The 18103-nt window shown below is 44.3% G+C and overlaps 1 protein-coding gene across 1 annotated transcript in view; it reads left to right on the top strand.

Moving 5' to 3' along the window:
* The window catches only part of LOC147729176 (sodium-coupled monocarboxylate transporter 2-like), a 514719-nt gene that overhangs the window by 221517 nt on the left and 275099 nt on the right, over positions 1 to 18103 (top strand). Inside the window, exon 3 of the mRNA XM_086959489.1 lies at positions 16293 to 16344. Coding sequence (XP_086815615.1) covers positions 16293 to 16344 — 52 coding nt within the window. The remainder of the gene's footprint in view (positions 1 to 16292; positions 16345 to 18103) is intronic.

Below are 18103 nucleotides of genomic sequence, written 5' to 3'. Positions count from 1 at the left end.
CTTTTGCCTGCATGCGGACAACTTGTCCCAATTAACACGTAATGCGGGCATCAGTGTCTTCATTAAGTCGATTATTCTACCTGGAAGATTAGCAATTAGAGGTTCGGGTTTGGAACCACCTATTTGCTGACCATCCGCTGCAATGATAGCTGCCCAATCACCACCTAGGGCAACTGGATGATTCTCTTTACGAATTTTAGCCCAAATTGGTTGCGGAACTACATTCCCAAATAACATGTCAATGTCCGCTAGATTCATTACACAGGCCTCAACTGTTTGCGCTAATTCTTTATAATATCCAGCAGGATTCTTACGCGGGTCTGGCAAGGCCTGCTTCACTGCTAACACTTCGGCTCGCTTCCACGGAATGTGTATCCATACTCTCTGGAATTGCGCCGGAGTGGCTGGAATACCATTAATGGCATCAGCTTGCACAGCTTCGCGCCAAATTGGAGGAACGTCCCTCATTGGATATTGGCGGTTCTGTTTCGTACTACCTTTCTCTTAGTCTCTCGGTGAACGAAGTGATGGATCATTCCTATAACTTAAAATCAGTTCCATCGCTTCTTTTATATTTTGACCTACTATCATTCCTGCAGCAAACTCTTTCTGAACCTTAATTAAGTCTTCTAAATTCGATTCAGAGTCATCTTCTTCTAGTTCCTCATGTAAAAGAGAGCACATCTCATCAAAGACATATCGTTGCGTTGGTTCATTCCACTGCATAAATGTATCTAGTACATCTCTCGTGCTATATCTCCTACTTTTCGAAATCCATCTGAGAGCCGTGGAATCTAATATTCCCCGTTCCTCAGTACTTGGGAGCTGACTACGTCTTTGTACAGAGTCAGAAGTAGGAGTCTTAATTAAAGATTTGTAGAAAGGAGACAGAATGCTAGAGACAGAATCAGTGATTCTTCGACGAACAGAAAGCGGAGTCAACATACTGGCAGATGCAGAGAACACAGTAGCAGTTGGAACAGATAGCGGGACAGTAGGAGTATCGAGGAAGATAGCTTGTGGAACAGTAGGTGTAAGCGACACAGGTATAGGTAGAGAAGTCGACAACCCAGGAAGAGGAGGTGCCGTTGGAACATTCACATTGACCACAGGAGGTACAGGAGCTTGATTCTGAGGGGCAGGAGCAGGAATACCAGGTTGTCCAGCAACCGGCAATTGAACATTTGGTACAGGTGGAGCCGTAGCACCTTGTGCATACGGTGGAGGTGAACGTAACAAATAAGACAACAGAGGATCATTTTCGGGATCCTCTACTATCTTACTCGTACTCGATGGCAAGGCAGGATAGCATTTATCTATCGCTAAGTTACGCTCTCTAGTGGCTATCTCCATTGCCTTCTCAGACTCGTTATCTTGCAGCTGCTTAGCCGCTTGTTCTAAAGTTAACTCTTGCTCTTTCTGTTCTTTCTTCAACCTTTTAATCTCTCTCTGTTTAGATTCTTTTCGCCAGTAACGGAAAGAATCAAACATTGCCGGCCGGGCTTTCTTCTTAAACAGTTTCACTTCTAAATTGTCAAGGATTTCGGGTTCAAAACTACCATGCAGTGGCCAACTAAGGACACCATCCTTTTCAGTGTATCGGACCCATACCTCATTGTAAGATATAGGACCCACACCATGCTTACAGTAAAGATCATATAAAGGAGTCCCAATCGGAGGAACCAGACATGAGTCCTCCAATCGTGAATCACCGTTGCAACCAAAACATGCCAACATACAATTTCTCCGACTTACCATTTTGCAATCCGGAACACAGAACAAACAACACAAACAAGAATGTGCACTCGAACCAAGAACTTAGGCCTACCAAAAGAGAACAAATGTATCGATACCCAAACTAAACCAAATAGATTATCGTAACCAGAACAACAACCAGTGATAATCTTACGAAACCAAACCAAACCAAGAACCAAAAAGGATTTTAACAACCCTCACGAAGTAACCAGCTAGCAACCACTAAATACTTAACTGAGGCACTGAAGACGTCACCAAGGAGAAACCCGTCACGTTTCGCCGTACTAAGGACTGCACCTCGGGTCCAAGACAGGGCGACGGTCAAGGCAACGGCCCACTGCAGCCGTCCTGAACGGGAACCCTCGTGGAAGAGAACGTCGGGCCACTTTTGCGATATGCCGGGATCGATGAAGTGGGGCGCCTCCCTCAGGAATCTTCACACGAAGCTTCTCGAACTCTTCAGGCTTTTGGACCGGTACCGAATGACGTCGCCCCACAATGGGCGCCAATTGGAGTTCTGGACTTTTTGGTTCCGTCCAGAGGTGTCAGGGAACAACACCCGAAGACCCTGGAGTTCCACCTGTCTTGGTGCACAAATAAACAGAAACACGGGCTTCTCGATGGTGGCGTCAAAGACCAAAGGTTTATTACTGCAGGGACACAGAAGTCACAGAAACTACGCATGGGCAGTGTCTAGGAGCCTGTTCGATTTGTACAAAGAGGGTTGCTCCTTATATACTAAAATTTGAGCTTGAGGCAAATTCTTTACATGTAATACATTCCCAGAACCTTTGTGTCTTAAACAATAAATATTTGGCGTTACACAGGAACCGTCGATAATATCTGATGCCAAACATTACGAAGAGGGGTTCCCACTAGTTCATCACAATCCCTTGTCAATATTGCATTCAAGAGCCGGACCGCCTCATCGTAAATTTCGTTACCTCCCCCTAATAAAGATTTGGAAAGAAAGGAACTGAGCCAGGTGTGGAAGATAGGAAAGTAGGATAAGGGATGTTTGTGGGTTGTAAATGGGCAAGGCTACCGGCTTCGGCCGCCTAATCGTGATCAGGCCAACGGATATGAGGACCAGTTCAGCAGGACTGGCCTCGGGCAGAGGAGGCAGCCTTTGTCGAGTCATGCAGCTACAGCGTGTTCTGGTCTAAAGTGCACGTGTCACTAGAGAGGTGAATCTCCGGCTAAGGCTACGTGTCCTTAATTGAAATGAAGTGATCAGAGGTTATTGCGTATGTGAGGGCAAGAAACACAAAATGGCTGCCATGATCTAAGATGGATGCCATGGGTAGATCAGAAATGCGTTCCCTACAGGAGTACTCTTGCTCGTAGCGTAGCGAAAACACCAGGATATGCTAAATGGATCATTTGCGGTTCACTGATACCAATATTATGTATTTCCGACAATATTGAAAACACGGGTTCAAATCGTCACGGAACCTCACGTACGAACAAGGTTTTGGGTGTTTCACCGGGGACACCGCTCTCCTTCCTAAACCTGATCCGATAGGCCTCCGTGTCCAGTCCCAGATGATCAAGTATTATTCGTTTGATTTCGGCATTTGCGGTGTCGCCCGTGGGATTTGCCACCTGGTAGGCGGCCTGGGCTTCCCCAACCAACAAGGGGGCAAGAAAGAAAGGCCATTTGTCTACAGGCAACCCACACGCCCTTGCAGCTCTTTCGAAATTTAGGAGAAAAGAGTCAGGGTCCTCTCCTGGTATATATTTTTGTAGTGATACCCCACCAATGCTGTGTGGTACTGTTCCAGACGTTGGGACTACTGTAGCTATCACCGGGTCCAGGGCATGGGCAGTTACGGCTGCCTTCATTATTTCCCTATCGGCATCAGCCGACTGTATCTGCTTTTCAATCACCCATTCCAGCCTTTCCTGTCCCTTCGCCAGTCGCTGCAGGATTTCATCCATCTTCGTTAAGCAGACGGGTAGTTTGGACGTATTCTCCACCACTTTGAGAGGCTGTATGGGGATAGGCAAAAGACGAGTCTTCGTAGGGTTCAAACTCGGCTTTATTGAACTGAACAGTCTGTCTGTACAGGTCTGCCTGCTGTGAAGTCGTCGAGGAGAGCGACTTCTTTCCCGCCGACTCTTGCTGATTACTCCCTCCTCTCTACGCCTTGTCGGGCTCCGCCGTCCTCTCTCTTTGGGATCTGTCTTGGCCCAGGCTCCACCGAAGGGGATGACAAAAACAGAGGAGGTATAAGTACAGTGGACGGCACAACCTTCAGTGTCAGGATAGGGGGTGAGGATTCACTCAGTGCTCAGGTCGATATCGGGACAGTGAGGGACGTGCATCGGTGTTTTACTTTTAAGGATTATGGTACTCCCCGTCTCTGGTGCCGCACCCACCCCACAACCCTTTCATGCACCTCTGTTAGCCACGCCCCTCCAGGGGAGTGGCTGGGCGGCGCGTGTATCCGTTGTCCTCCTGACTCTGTAACTCCCGATGGTCTCCGTAGGAACCCGAGGCGTCGGCTTCCTGGCTTCTCCTTCTCCACAGGTGGGACTCCCGACTTCCCCTCCTCCTGCTCTATGGGTCGCACTCTCGAAGGACCTCCCGACTCCGCAGCCGCTCCCGCTTCCGAAGCAACGCCAACCTCTGTTCCTGCTCTCGCCTCCGATGTTGTTGTCTCCTCGAATCGCTCCTTCCTCTCCTCCTCTGCTACCCCGCTCTCGTCCCTGGACACGCCGCCGTCTTCTCCTCTGCTCCCCGTCTCTCCTCCGCTCCAAGCTGCTACTCTGCTCCACGCCTCTCCTCCACTCCACGCTGCTCCTCCACTCCACGCTGTTCCTCTGCTCCACGCCACGCCTCCACTCCAATCCGCTCTGACCGCTCCTCCGGTGTATAGACACACCTGGTCCTGTAGCTGGGCGTCTTTTAAGGCGATGGCTGGCTCCTCCTCCTCGTTACTCGCTCATGGCCAGTTAAAAGGTCCGTGTTCCATGTCCTCCTCGTCACAGCTGTACTTCTCCTCAACTCGGTTCCAACTCGGGGTCTCGGATACCTGTGGAAACAAGAGGGGGGGGGGTCACATTTGACGGGCTCACTCCGGGTTACTGGGGGCGGGGGCCACCCCTCCCGCTTACAACAACAATATATTCTTTGCTCTTTATTTGATGTCTTTTATTCAATAGACACTCTTTTTCTTTGAAGGCTGGGCTGTATATGTGGTGAGGTCTCTTGTTTTTCCACCCAGAGCCTAATTCCAGGATTTCACTTTGTGTCTATGGCGAGGTTACAGTTATAGAAACCCTTATGGGTTTTCAAATGAAGTCAAATCAAGCTTTATTCGACTATTTGTGAAAATAATCATAAAAGCATATACAAATACAGTTGAAAATTAACATGTTAAAAAGAAATACATTAACCAGAAATACTGGGTGAACAGCAGCATGTAAAAAGACTGTTAGTCATGTTATACAGTTCAAGTCAAGTTATCACATAAAGATGATCTTTCTCCGAGAAAAGATAGACTTTAAAAATGAAATGTCGAAACAGATAAAATTACAAGTTCTTCCCCAAGGGATTGCATGACCATAAATCCGAGACGACATTGTCGCAAATCAAGTGATCTAAGCACCAGAAGTATCCACCTTTTCTTCTGAATTAGGTAAAATTTAAAGAAAAATAAAACATGCATGGTGGATTGTGCTGACAACTCATCACATGTGTATCTAATTAACTGTCTGGCTGGGAATCTAAGTGACCTGTGAATGATGCCCATCCTAAAATGTGTAAGCAAGAATCTTTCATAGTCAATAGTCAGAGGTAATAACATTTTGATAGGGATGCATCTTAAAGGTAGTCAAGGTGTGTTGGTGAGCGAGCACTGCAATTTTGGTAATCTCTTGATTAAATCTAATATTTTCAACAAGATGGAAACAGCTATATTTAAGAAATTTCCTATTTACATTAGTCATGGTGGTCGGGTTATCAAAGTATTCCTGGTGGCCTAATTTACACAAGAATTCTCTGACATATTTCCGCCATCTTATATGAAAAGCCCCAACAGTCGCTAATCGTTTTAATCGATTTAAAATGGTCTTCTCTGAATTTCATATACCATACCAGAGAAGAATTGGTTGGATACTAATGACATCCGCTATATGTGGCATTCCAAGTTCCATGTGACAGTTAAAAGTAGAAACACTCTCCGGGAAGGCCAGCAGAAATCTAAAAATATCTATTTTTAGTCATCTGAAGAGTAGTCACATCTATATAACCCCAGATACCCGCCCCATAGGTCGCAATAGCAATACATTTGACTTTATAGATTTGGAGTAGTTCTGGGGGCATTTAGCCAGTTTCTTACTAAAGTTGATCAGAACTGCCAGTGCCTTAGAGAATAACAATTTCCTTAGCTTAACAGCCTTGGACCATGTGCCAGTGCGATCCCTAGGTAGGATAAAGTGTTGGGATATTCCAAGCGATTCTTCTCTAAAAAGAACAAGGGGCTATTCTTACTCCCTGAGACATATTTTAAAATAAATGTTTTAGAGGTGGTAACTGTGAGGCCCAAGTTAGACATAAAATTAGCAAAGCTAGATATTACTTTCTGTATGCTGATCGGGGTAAGGGCCATACGTACTGCCTCATCTGCATACAGCAGCGCAGAGAGTGAGCGCTTCCCCACTGATGGTAGGTCCTGGCACTCATCTGTCAAAACCGTTCCTAGGTTGTTGATATACAGAGTGAATAGGAAAGGGGCCAGGACACAACCTTGCCTCACTCCTTTTCCAACGGTGAAGGAATTGGTGCACTCACCCCCTGTCCCATAGCGAACCCTGGCCCTAGCTCCGATGTAAACCTGTCTCATAAAGGAAATTATCTTTTAGATAATGGGGTAGCCCAAAAGTCAACCGGACCTGGGTACAATGCGGGAATACATAGATGGTCTGTGACCAATGCTTAATCCAGAAAACAATTAAATTTCACAATGTGTGTTGTATCTGATTAAACAACACTGGTATCCAATACTCATATGTCGCTAAATCCATGCATTAAATACCTCTTTATGCATGTATGTTTCAAAAACTAAACAGAGCACACAGACTAAAATAATTGCTTTAGCCCAATTCAGTTCAAAACGTATATCCACATTTATTTTGAATATACACGTAATTATTTACAATGAACATAGGTTGAGCGCCGAAGGGGAAATGGGGGATAGTAAAGTGGTGGTGGTAAGTAGTGGAAAGTGTAAATCATAGAGTAAAGGGAGAACAATTAAATATTTTGGTTACACTGGCAAAGTAGACCTGTCCACAGATGAACTCTAATTTACATGTAATCTGTAAATTAATATAGGCACTCAATGCATTTTAACGATTGGTACGGGTCTGTGTGGGGAAATCATCGAAGTTTCGACTCGACTTAAGGCAAAGAGGGGTGATTGCGGCTTCTGCTGCGAGTCTTCATCAGGACAATATGTGGCAACCTACACCTGGTGCCAGGCCTGGCTACACTGGTGATGGATCAGGTAATGAGCATGGCCCACTACTCGCCAGAATTTACAATTTCTGTGGTTGTGTCGCCAGTTCACAACTTCTATTCTCCTTTTCAGCGACTGGTGAAGAAGGGAGGGGGGCCCACTTCCTTGAATCTGGGACGCGGCTCAAACCATCCTGCTCGGCGTTCAGCTTAGCAGGAAGTTAGAGAGATATTGACTCCCATTCTCTCCAAAATCAGCCAAAGTTTATTGTGGATGATGCTGTCAAAAGCCGCGGTTAAATCCACGAATGCCAGATAAAGGTTAACCCTTTTGGCCATATTAGGGCCAAATGTAAACATTATTAGGTCCAAATATAAACATTGGTCTAACGTACCAAGTCACTTGCAAAAACCATATTGTATATCGCGAATAATTAAGTGAGCATCTGCCCGGTCCTGCAGTGTAGTTAAAGGAACTCTCTCAATTATTCGGACAGTTGAGTCTCATAACGAAATAAGCCTATAGCCTGCGTGGTTGTGCCTGTCCCCTTTTTTAAAAATAGAAACCAAAATTGAGGTTGGGAGGAAACCAAGCAAACTTCACGCATTAATTACCTGTGTTAATATGGGTCCCCAAAATGCAATATATTGTTTAAAAAGGTCCACGGGTATGCCGTCTGGCCCAGGAGCCTTTCCACCCATACTCAACGTGATCGCCTCCTTTATTTCACTTAGATCAAATTGGAGATACGAGTGATGATTTATAATCTGGGTGTTCTTCCCTATCCCTTGCCAATTCGCTACTAATTAATTCTAGGCTAGGTTTGTTATAGAGCTTTGAAAAATGCTAGACCCATTCACCCCTTGTTAACGCTATCTCCATAGTTGCCCTCTCAGAATCTACCAAAAAGGGGGCATTAATCACGTTCCAGAATGCTGAGGAATCTCTCAGTTCTGACACTGCACGCAAGGAATTGCATGCTTCATCCTTTAAGAATGTTTTCCTCAATTTTAGAGCATGGCTATACTCCCTTCTGGCTTCTTTTATTTCTTGCTGGCTTTAAACAGCTCTGTTGAGGGAAAGTTTAATATTGGCGTGTGCTTTAGAACAACTGGAATCAAACCATCCTATCTTTTTCTGGAGTTTCTTACTTGATTTTGTATGGAGGGCATTACTAATAAAGTCTGCGATTTCAGAGAAACCCTCCACAATGTCTTCCTGGGGGTTTCCAACTCCTAGACACTTGTTAATAGCATCACTACAGTTTGTAATAACCTTACTCATAAATAAGTCTGGGTCAAGTTTCTTCCAGCGCAAAGCATAACCATTTTGTTTAGCCAGGGCAATGTCAGCAGCGGGATGGATAGTAAGAACCTTCCTACTGACCAACTTACAGTCAACCTTAACTCCAATACTCTGGGCAAAATGATCACTAAAGGAAATAACATGGGTGTGAATATTCACAATTCTGGAGGCATGTCTAGCTGAAATTAAAATAAAATCAATTATGGAAAACATCCCACGGCCATTTAAAGTCAAACTAAAAGGGATCGGTAGGCTGCATAAATTATTTGCAAACCCCAAGTCCTCTGTAAACCTTATTTTGTTCATAAAATCAACCAAGATAGAATGATTATATGGGGAAAACTTGGGTCTTTATCTTACTCGGATCCACAAACCCTGTTATCCACTTGTTGACATAGAGCAATGTTAAAATCTCCACCCCAAATGATGAGTAAGTCCTTTGAAGTAGCTGCCTGTAGCTCATTTTTGTGGGAAATTATAGCCCTCAATAGTCCTGCTAGGTCTTCAGGTGACGCGTTATTGTAAAAATGTACTATTAAATGCCAGTTATTTTGTCCACATCGGCCACTACTATTTGAATATAATGATTAACAACCAAAGTTGCAATAATCCCAAAGTTCAAATGATTTGAAACATAGATGCACAGCCCCCCCCCCCCCCCCCGCCCCGGGCCATTGCTCTCCCTTGGGTAGATGTTCACAACAGGCATATGAAACGTTTTGAAGCCATGAATGTGGAGAAGTGTGGCTCAATGGTAAGAGCAGGCAGACCTCGATGCAGAGCTCTGGCCAGGGACAAGGGTTCGATTCCTGCCCCGACGGGTCTTGGGCTCAATAATTCCCCTGACCGGATATTCTCGCCTCAGTGCCTATTCTGATCATGGGTCCCACGCTGCAACTCTGGGCAATAGCTTGCTTAGTCTCCACAACGCGAGGGATGCCTGGTCTGCACCATGGGGGTGCCCAGGAGTGGACACTTCACAGGGAAAGCCTGGAAGGGTTCCCTTGCGGTATTCGTACAAGCGCCGGGAAACCCACTGCGGGTTGCTGTGCATTATACAAGTACAAAAACATTTACATTTACAACAATGTGAATGGGGTCTATCGTCCAAGTCTCTAGAAGACAAAAAAACGTCAAAACCAATAACAAACTCTGTCCACAGTGGTTTCACAATATTCGACTTTAGGCCTGAAATGTTCCAAAACATGAAATAGCAGAAGTTATCCTTTTTAATTCCATTTGCAACCCCAGGACTATATCCAAGGGGAGAAACAATGGAGACCACTGGACGGATAACTAGGCTATCAGCTGGGCTATAGGCAGGAGAAGCAACCGGAGTCAAAGTGTTACCCATGGTGTCTTCTCCTATGATCTCTATGGGAAGATAATTACAATTCCCCTGATACCCTGTTGGACTAGGGTCTAGTGCTAATGAGATGCTGTCTGGAACGTTAATATAGCCCTTTTCCTTTACAAGGGTTTTCAATGCTCCAACTTCTGAGCAGTAAATAGCAGGGCCCTTATTTATGAGGCCTTGCGTCAGTTTTGCGCCGCCGGTGCGTCACTTTTTGTGACGCACCAGCGGCGTAAAATATGCGCCTTGTTGCGCCATATTTAAAAAGTGACGCATCTAGGTAGATGCGTCACTTTTTAAACCCCTGCGCCACATTATACCTGCGTCAGGTATAATGTATGCAGAGGGGACGTTCCCCTGCAAAAAGTCCCGTAATAGTGACGCAGTGAAATCTATGAGATTTCACTGCGTCACTTTTAGGATGCTGTTGCGTCAAAATCTTGCGCCTGCCTCACAGCAGGCGTAAGACTAACGCAAGTCCTTTCACATGGGGCTTTCCCCATGTGAAAGGACGCATTGCTGGAGTTGCGACACTTTTGTGACACACTCCAGCAATGCGTCACTTTTGCGCTTACAGATACGTCAGAAATACTGACGTATCTGTAAGTCCTTGCGACATGATGCGTCATACATTAAATATGACGCATCATTGGTGTCGCAAGGAGTGCGCAGTGAAAAGTGACGCATCGCTGTTTTCACGCAGCGATGCGTCACTTTTCATAAATGAGGCCCCAGGAGTCTACAAAGCACGCTGTTGAGACAACCACAATACTCTTATAGAACCCACAAACAACAGTATTTCCAGAGGATTGTGATTGGCAACTTTGACTTCCGTTGTTTTCATTTCAGAAATTCCTTGCATATCAATATGTTAAACAAATAGGAACCTGTTATGCAATAATAAATATATAAATCTATTTCCTTCCACTTGGATAGCCCCTAAGCCTTAACTGCCCTATACCCCATGCTGTAAGTAACTGTAAGAAGACATTTCCTTTGATAAATTTCCAAAATTGGTGCAACAGTTTTTTTTCAAATACAAGCTACGAGTGAAGAAGTGATTCCCACAGCACGCAAAAAAAATTAGTCAACATGTTTTGAAGACAAGGGAACAACTAACAGGCATCATCAAAAACCCACCAAAGACATGAAAAACTACTCACACTGTTCAGGTTTTTGCCTCCTATACGTAATGCGCAAGGTTTAGTATTTCTAGGGCCACACACCTTTGTAAATGTTTTCGAGAAGTTGGTTTTCTGATCAAGCCCCTTCATGAACTCCACAAGGCTAGACAACTTCATAAGACCATTTGCCATCCTGGCCAAGAGTAACTCTTCATCCGCATATAGTAAGGCAAGCACTGCTTTTTTGTCAACACGTGGTATGTCTGCCCCAACAGACATCAAGGTTCTTTCCAATTCTTTAATAAAGAGTAAAAATTGAATGGGTCAGGTACACCCCCTTCGCGTTCTCAGAGATTAACATTAAAGGACGGAGGCACTCCCCATTATCCTCAAATCTAACTAAGGCTGAAAGAGCCTGGTGTAGGATTTTTAAAAGGGAAACCAGGTCTGTCTCAAGGTCAGTGGACGTAAGAGCATCCCATAGTTTGTATCCATTGAGTCAAATGAAGGCACTTAATGGGGCAATAAGTGCAAGATGAGGGAAGGTGCCCTTTGCATATTTATATTTGGCCAAAAGGAGATGCAAATTGAGACACTGTTTGATTGTCCCAAGACCCTTACTAAAAACATATTGCACCTGAGAAAGAATATAGTGTTTGCTTAGGCAGGAATGGAGCCCTGCCGATTATTTTAGAGATGTAATCAAGTAGCGACATCAGGAGGTAAGTCCATGAGCATTCCCCTTTTTAAAAATGGGTACAACTACAGGTGTATGCCAAGAAGGTAGGACCCCCAGGCAGCATGCTGAGTTAAAAACTATAGTGAGAACAGGAGAACAATACCCTTTTTAAATATATCCAAGGGAATCCTTTCCGGGCCCTAGCCTTATTTGAGGGGCGATTATGAATGACTTAGAGCAATTCTTATTCAGTAACGGAGAGACTCATATGTAATAAGAATTCTGCCTGCCTCCCTTCTGATATCACAGCCAGTGACATAGCTAGATCTACTGCCACCCGGGGCGACCCTAGGTTTTTCCTCCTGTTACAGGTAAGAGCATGAAGGTCGACGGACGACTTGATGACTTGCTCTGGGGGTTTGTTGGGCGGCTGACCACCAACTTGTTCTCAGGATGGTGGTAGTCGACAGACACGTCTTGCTAGCCTTTGCCACCCCCAAAAACCATGCCGCCTGGGGTGGACTGCCCGCCCCCCATAGCTACGCCACTGTTTACAGCATTATACACATAAGCGCCAGAGAATTTTTCTATTCAAGCTTCAGAAATAATGTGATAAGTATCTTTCTCTGAGAAAGGCCCGGGGGCTACACCTGCCAAGATGGCCTTCTAAAATGCCTGGGAATCTGTATTTTGACATGCGACCACAACAGGCTCTGTTTTCTCATCCTTCAGTGAATACTTCCTTTTTTTCAGTGCTGGGGAGTATGCCTTCCTACAAGCCAAAATTACTCCCTGAACCTTAAGACGGTTTGCTTTAGGGCTCTCATTAGCCGCTCTGCAGTCTTTGTCGAACCATGACTTACCATGGGGGGAGACCACCCCACGGGTTTGGTCAGCGTGTCTTTTATATGGGACATAAGTTAAACAAAGCTGCTGAAAACAACATTAGGGATTTGGGCATCCGGGAAACCGGACTTTATCAGATCCATGCAACTGCTGCCTACCTGGTTCAATACAAGTTTCAGGTCAGCAGAGTGCCAGACCAGCATCTTTAGTGGTTGGTGCCTGGCGACACCTTACAATGGCATGCTGCAGCTTCGTAGAGATTGTTATTTGAAAACTACTAGGGGTTATGATCACTATAAATTTTGCAAGTACCTCACCTCCCCGTAGTCAACGGTATTGTAAATTCTGAGATGTGAAGGCATAATCAATCACTGCCCCACATCTCCTCCCAATGAATATTGAAATCGCTGATGTTATGGGGTTGGAGACCACACTTTCTAGAACAAAGGTCACCAAAATGTGTAAAAATGACATCCCCTAGCTTCCAAATCATCGATGTCTACTACCTCTATGATAGGATCAAAACTTAATGGCTATAAAGAAGACATAGTTTGCTTTAGCCTTCCCAGCTTGGTGTTAAAATCACTAGCCAAAAGAAGGTATAAGATCTTCTTGTTTGTGACTCTTTCTCGGCTATAGAGCCTATCCAAGAGAACAATCCCTGAATCTTCAAAATGCCCTTCATTGAGAAATAATTATTATAAAAATTCACCATCTAGATCCCAAATTTGCTTCCCAATTAAAGTTTGAAGGCTTGCACCCAATTCATTTCTGTGCACAGGGAGAACATTGTACATCCAATGTTGACTTTAAACCAGGCAGTCAAGACCCCTTTTGTATGACCTATTGGGAAAGAAGAAGCAGGAAAGTCAAAACTCATGAGCTCATCAAATGCAATCTCATTCACTGCCCACCTTTCCTACATAGGCACAATATGATACTCAATAATAATGGACTGCAAACCCTTAATATGTAGTTTCAAAGCCAAGCAGCAACATTCCAACTAAGGAATTTACCATCCATGGGGGTGCCAATCTAGCCAATCTTTGTTACTTCACAAGTAAGTTTAGAAGGTTGTAAGCCAGCAAATCCACCTTGGCTTAATGTCAAATGTCAAGGTATTTGTAGAGCGCACTGTCACCAAGCAGTTTCCTGGCGCTATTACTCATACCGCTGTGGAACCCCTCCTGGCTTTCCCTGTGAAGTGTCCACTCCTGGGCACCCCCAGGGTGAAGCCAGGCATCCACAGCGCTGTTGGGGCCAGTGTGGAGGTTAAGCAAGCTACTGCCCAGAGTTGCAGCGTGGGACCCATGATTAGAATAGGCCCCGAGGCGAGAAATCAGGTCCGAGGAAGTATGAGCCCAAGACCCGCCGAGGTGGGAATTGAACCCTGGTCCCGGCCCAGAACTCTGCATCAGGGTCTGCCGCTCTAACCATTGAGCCACACTCCTCCACAGGGGAATAGATAACTACAATTATAATTGGGTAACCCCACACAGGAACAATCGTTCTCACTCATCAAAGTATTGTCCTGCAGGGGCACAAACATTATTAACCCTTGCTCTGCTGCTATTATAGGATTGCCCCCAGAAGATTCAGTACACAATCTTACTGGACCATCATCTTAATGCAAGGAACCCTGGACCATCATCTTAATGCAAGGAACCCTGGATTAACAGCAGCAGGGGGGTGGCCGCACAACTTACATGGCTGTGAGTCAGATGGGAATTGGCTCTACAAACACCAACATCAGAAGCACAATCATTCTGCCCTCCGAAATGTCAGTCAGTATCGTCCAAGCCTGAAAGGACTGTAAGTCTGTTTTTGGAGTGGTGGGTAGAAATGAGGTTGCAGCCTGTTAAGGAATCGATTAGAGGGTTGAGTCCACTTGTTCCCGGGAATTGCTGGCGCTAAATGTTTATAAAAGAATCCCAGTGGCAAAATCCTGATCAGACTTGATTTAACCATACCAGCTCTGCTTATCGCCAGGACTTCACCTGCGACCAGGAGGTAACAAATGTTAATAACTATGGTATTACCAGAAAATTTCCTCTCCAAGTGTCCAATACCCAACACCGCTGCACAAAGAGGATCTAAATATGGAATTCCCACTGGCGGCTTACATTATTGTGAAGCCAATTGATTACTTTTTTCTTGAGAGCGCATGTTGCTTCAGATGAATCTGTCGGCAAACTAGATACATTGGCTAAAACAATTATTTAAGAGCAGGAAGCGGGAATAAGATAAATCACAGGAAGAGGATCCAGTTTGGATGGTTATTTTCAGTTAGACTTTTAAGGCGGGCCAAAAGATCCACGATTCCACCCTCTTGTGATGGCAAATTGGAAGCTGCTCCTAAAGCTGTAACCAGGGCACCACCTCTAACCCTAATTTCCCTATTGTGAGTTCACGCCCCGGCGGGTCCCGCACTGCAGGAGTCTGGATGTCAAGAGATGTTGTGTCCTGAGCCCCCTTCCAGTCTCTAAGCATGCTAGGGGACGAAGTCCCCCCCAGCACGAGCAAAGTAGCAGGCAGGGCCGGCTTTAGAGCAGTGCGACCGGTGGGGCCGCACGGGGCACAGACCTATGGAAGGGGGCACTGTGTTTAGTAATAGCTTATGAGTGGAGAGATGAGGGGCACTTTTTCCCAGTGGCAGTGATCGAATCCAAAAAGGCGGTCATGGTGTATGGGGACTGCCACAAATGATTGTGGCACCGGGCGCCGCCAGAACTTGAGCCGGCCCTAGTGGCAAGTAATGCCGGCAGTGAACTGCGGATGCAGGCACTTGCACTGCAGGAGGCTGGAGGCCGAGATATTGTGTCCTGAGGCCCCTCAAACCCCACTGGGGGACGAAATCCTACCTCACAGGGCACAAAGTAGCAGGTAATGTAGATATGAGACCGCTGATGAGAGCCAATTTGACACTATAAACTCCATAAAAAAAATAGATAATCTACGTGTGGTATAACTGCCAAGGTTTTAATCTCAGTAAACAATATCAACATACTGAATACAAGTCAAGTCAAGTCCAATAATCTTTATTATTTAATAATAATTCTTTATTAATAAATATATTTAATCTTTATATCCATAAAAGCACAGTTCATCACCACCAAATAGATAATACAATAAACATTTTTTTTAAAACAAGTAAATACACGATATCATCCAATATACATATAATTACACTGTATAACATCAAGAAGACGGGGTGGATGGGCCTACCAAAGCTAGCAGCAAATTATGAAGTTTGAACCAATGTGCAAAAACAGCAGTATAGTGCAAATAATGTGTAATAGCAGATAGTGAGACACACAATATGCCTCGAATGATTGTTTTGAACTTTAGTGAAAACGAAATAGTGCTAATGCAAGTGAAAAACGTTTGAAATAGCGAGCAGGCTTTAAAGGTGTTACCCATAGAAGGGTTAATATAGAAACACTTTTAAGAAGTGGGATTTTCCTCCGTTTTTCTAAGAAAATTCAAAGACAACCCTGGCAGGCTTGCTTTAGTGGTTACTATCTAGAAGGAGATGCATTATATAAAAAAGATGCGGACGGTATCTTACCCATATTATTAGATAGAGAGCATGTCTCCTTTCGCCTCAACATATGTTTCTTTTAGGTAATCTAGATTAACCGTTTACAGCTTCTAATATTAATATGACATGTCCAGCTAAAGTTGAATTCAGTATAATTTAAATATAAAAATCTGAGAAAATGGTAATTTTTCATCCAAGCTTTACCTTTTAATTTGCTTTTCAGATTCTGTACACGGGAGTCGTCATTTATGCACCAGCATTAGCTCTGAACCAAGGTGAGTTTAAAGTTTACAGTTCTGGGATACAGTAAAGAAATCAACATATTTAATGCATATAAGTAAGCTTAGTAATAAGCAACACAGATGTGGAATGCCATCCATGGGTTTCCCTGGTCCCACCAAGGCTACTTACAGACCCATGCAGCACCAGTTACTTTTTAGATGTTGTCTACAGACAGCTTTATCTGTCTGGCGAGATCTATTGCCACCACATAACTTACAACATATTCATACTAAAAGGCACTTTAGGACATTCCTTGCATATATTGATCTCATCTGGCCCAGGGAATTGGCCACGAGGGCTGTAAATCAGTATTGGTATTGGCCCAAGGCATCTCGTGGACACAGATATTCTAAAAATAGACCCTCTTATTGTAGTGTGTTTGCACACACTTACTTCCCCAATGTGAAACCCCATTCTCACTGGCTCACCAGTTGCTCCCTCTCCAGTCTGGCCAGTTAATCACTTATCCATGTATCCCTCTGTTACCCTCCCCCTTTTGTCTCATTTGCAGGTTAGCACCACTGGCAGTAGCGGCCACCATAAATGGAAAGTGTGGGGTGGACGGACTGGGTCGGGAGGGGGCAAGAGGGGGAATTATTAAATGAAAAACTCACCTTTTCTTCTGCTACTGCTTCCACAGCGGTTGCCTCCGACGTCCTTAGGAGCTTTTCCAGCTGTATCTGGTAAAGCAGGCTCCATACCCAATCCCGGCACTGCTCTGCTCTGGATTGGTCTCAGTAGCCTGCTCTGCCATTCACACAGTCCTTGGGAGCCTAGGCATTTCTCCAACCTAGCTGTGAATGCAGCCAGGTTGGAGAAATAGAAATGAGCATGTTTGTTTGGCGGGCTCAGGATAGACGGCCAAACATACATACACACTACTAAGTGCCCACCACTCCTCACAGCCTGCCCTTCACACTACACACATGTGTAAGACAGTCACAGAAAAATAAAATTCTGTTTTATCATTTTATTTTTCTTTGACTGACGAGTGGGGCAACGCACCTCCGCCATTACAGAGGAGCCGCCCCTGACCACTGGTACCTGTTTTTGCTACCAGAATTGTGTTTTCTCATGGGCTGCAGTCTTGAATTGTCAATAGTAATTTTGTCAGGCATGTGTGGCTCTGCACAAGTCAATGCGCTTTGGCGTTATTGCAACCTCACCTCGCTTAATCATCCTGAAGGGAAGGAGGCTAAGAGTAGATACAACATTTGCTGCTTGTGCGTAAGGTTTTTTTTTATTTATTAAGTAATATCAGGAGATACAAAATACAAGCTAAATACAAACCAAAGACATAATAAATGGAATACAGAGTATAGCTAGCAATAAAAGGAAAAAGAAAGGTATTTATATTTTAGAGGTAATAAAGTGGAAAAAGAAGGGGGGAAGAGGGGAAAAAGATAATTTTCCTACAACTGAGAAATATATATAACGTTGAACTTCTAATTAATGTGAAAAGTAATCTTATTAGAAACTAGAAAATACAATATACCAACAAGTGATTAGAGAGATGATAGAACAGAGAAAAAGACAATTCCGGTGCTTTACACTATTCAGAATGTAAACAAGATTATTTTACCATTACATTTTTATCTAAATATGAAGTATGTGGCATCCAAAATAGATCTCTATTAATCATTGATTTACAAGAGGAGGCAAAAGCAATATCTAGTCGATGAAAATGGTATAAATTATTCTGTGCTGAACGGAAAGTTTTTTCAGATTTTTCCAATTAAGTGATATTTGTTG

This window comes from Lissotriton vulgaris, chromosome 2_2, assembly GCF_964263255.1.
Source record: "Lissotriton vulgaris chromosome 2_2, aLisVul1.2, whole genome shotgun sequence".
Classification (NCBI taxonomy): Eukaryota; Metazoa; Chordata; class Amphibia; order Caudata; family Salamandridae; genus Lissotriton; species Lissotriton vulgaris.
This window is presented reverse-complemented; position numbering and strand designations above follow the sequence as displayed.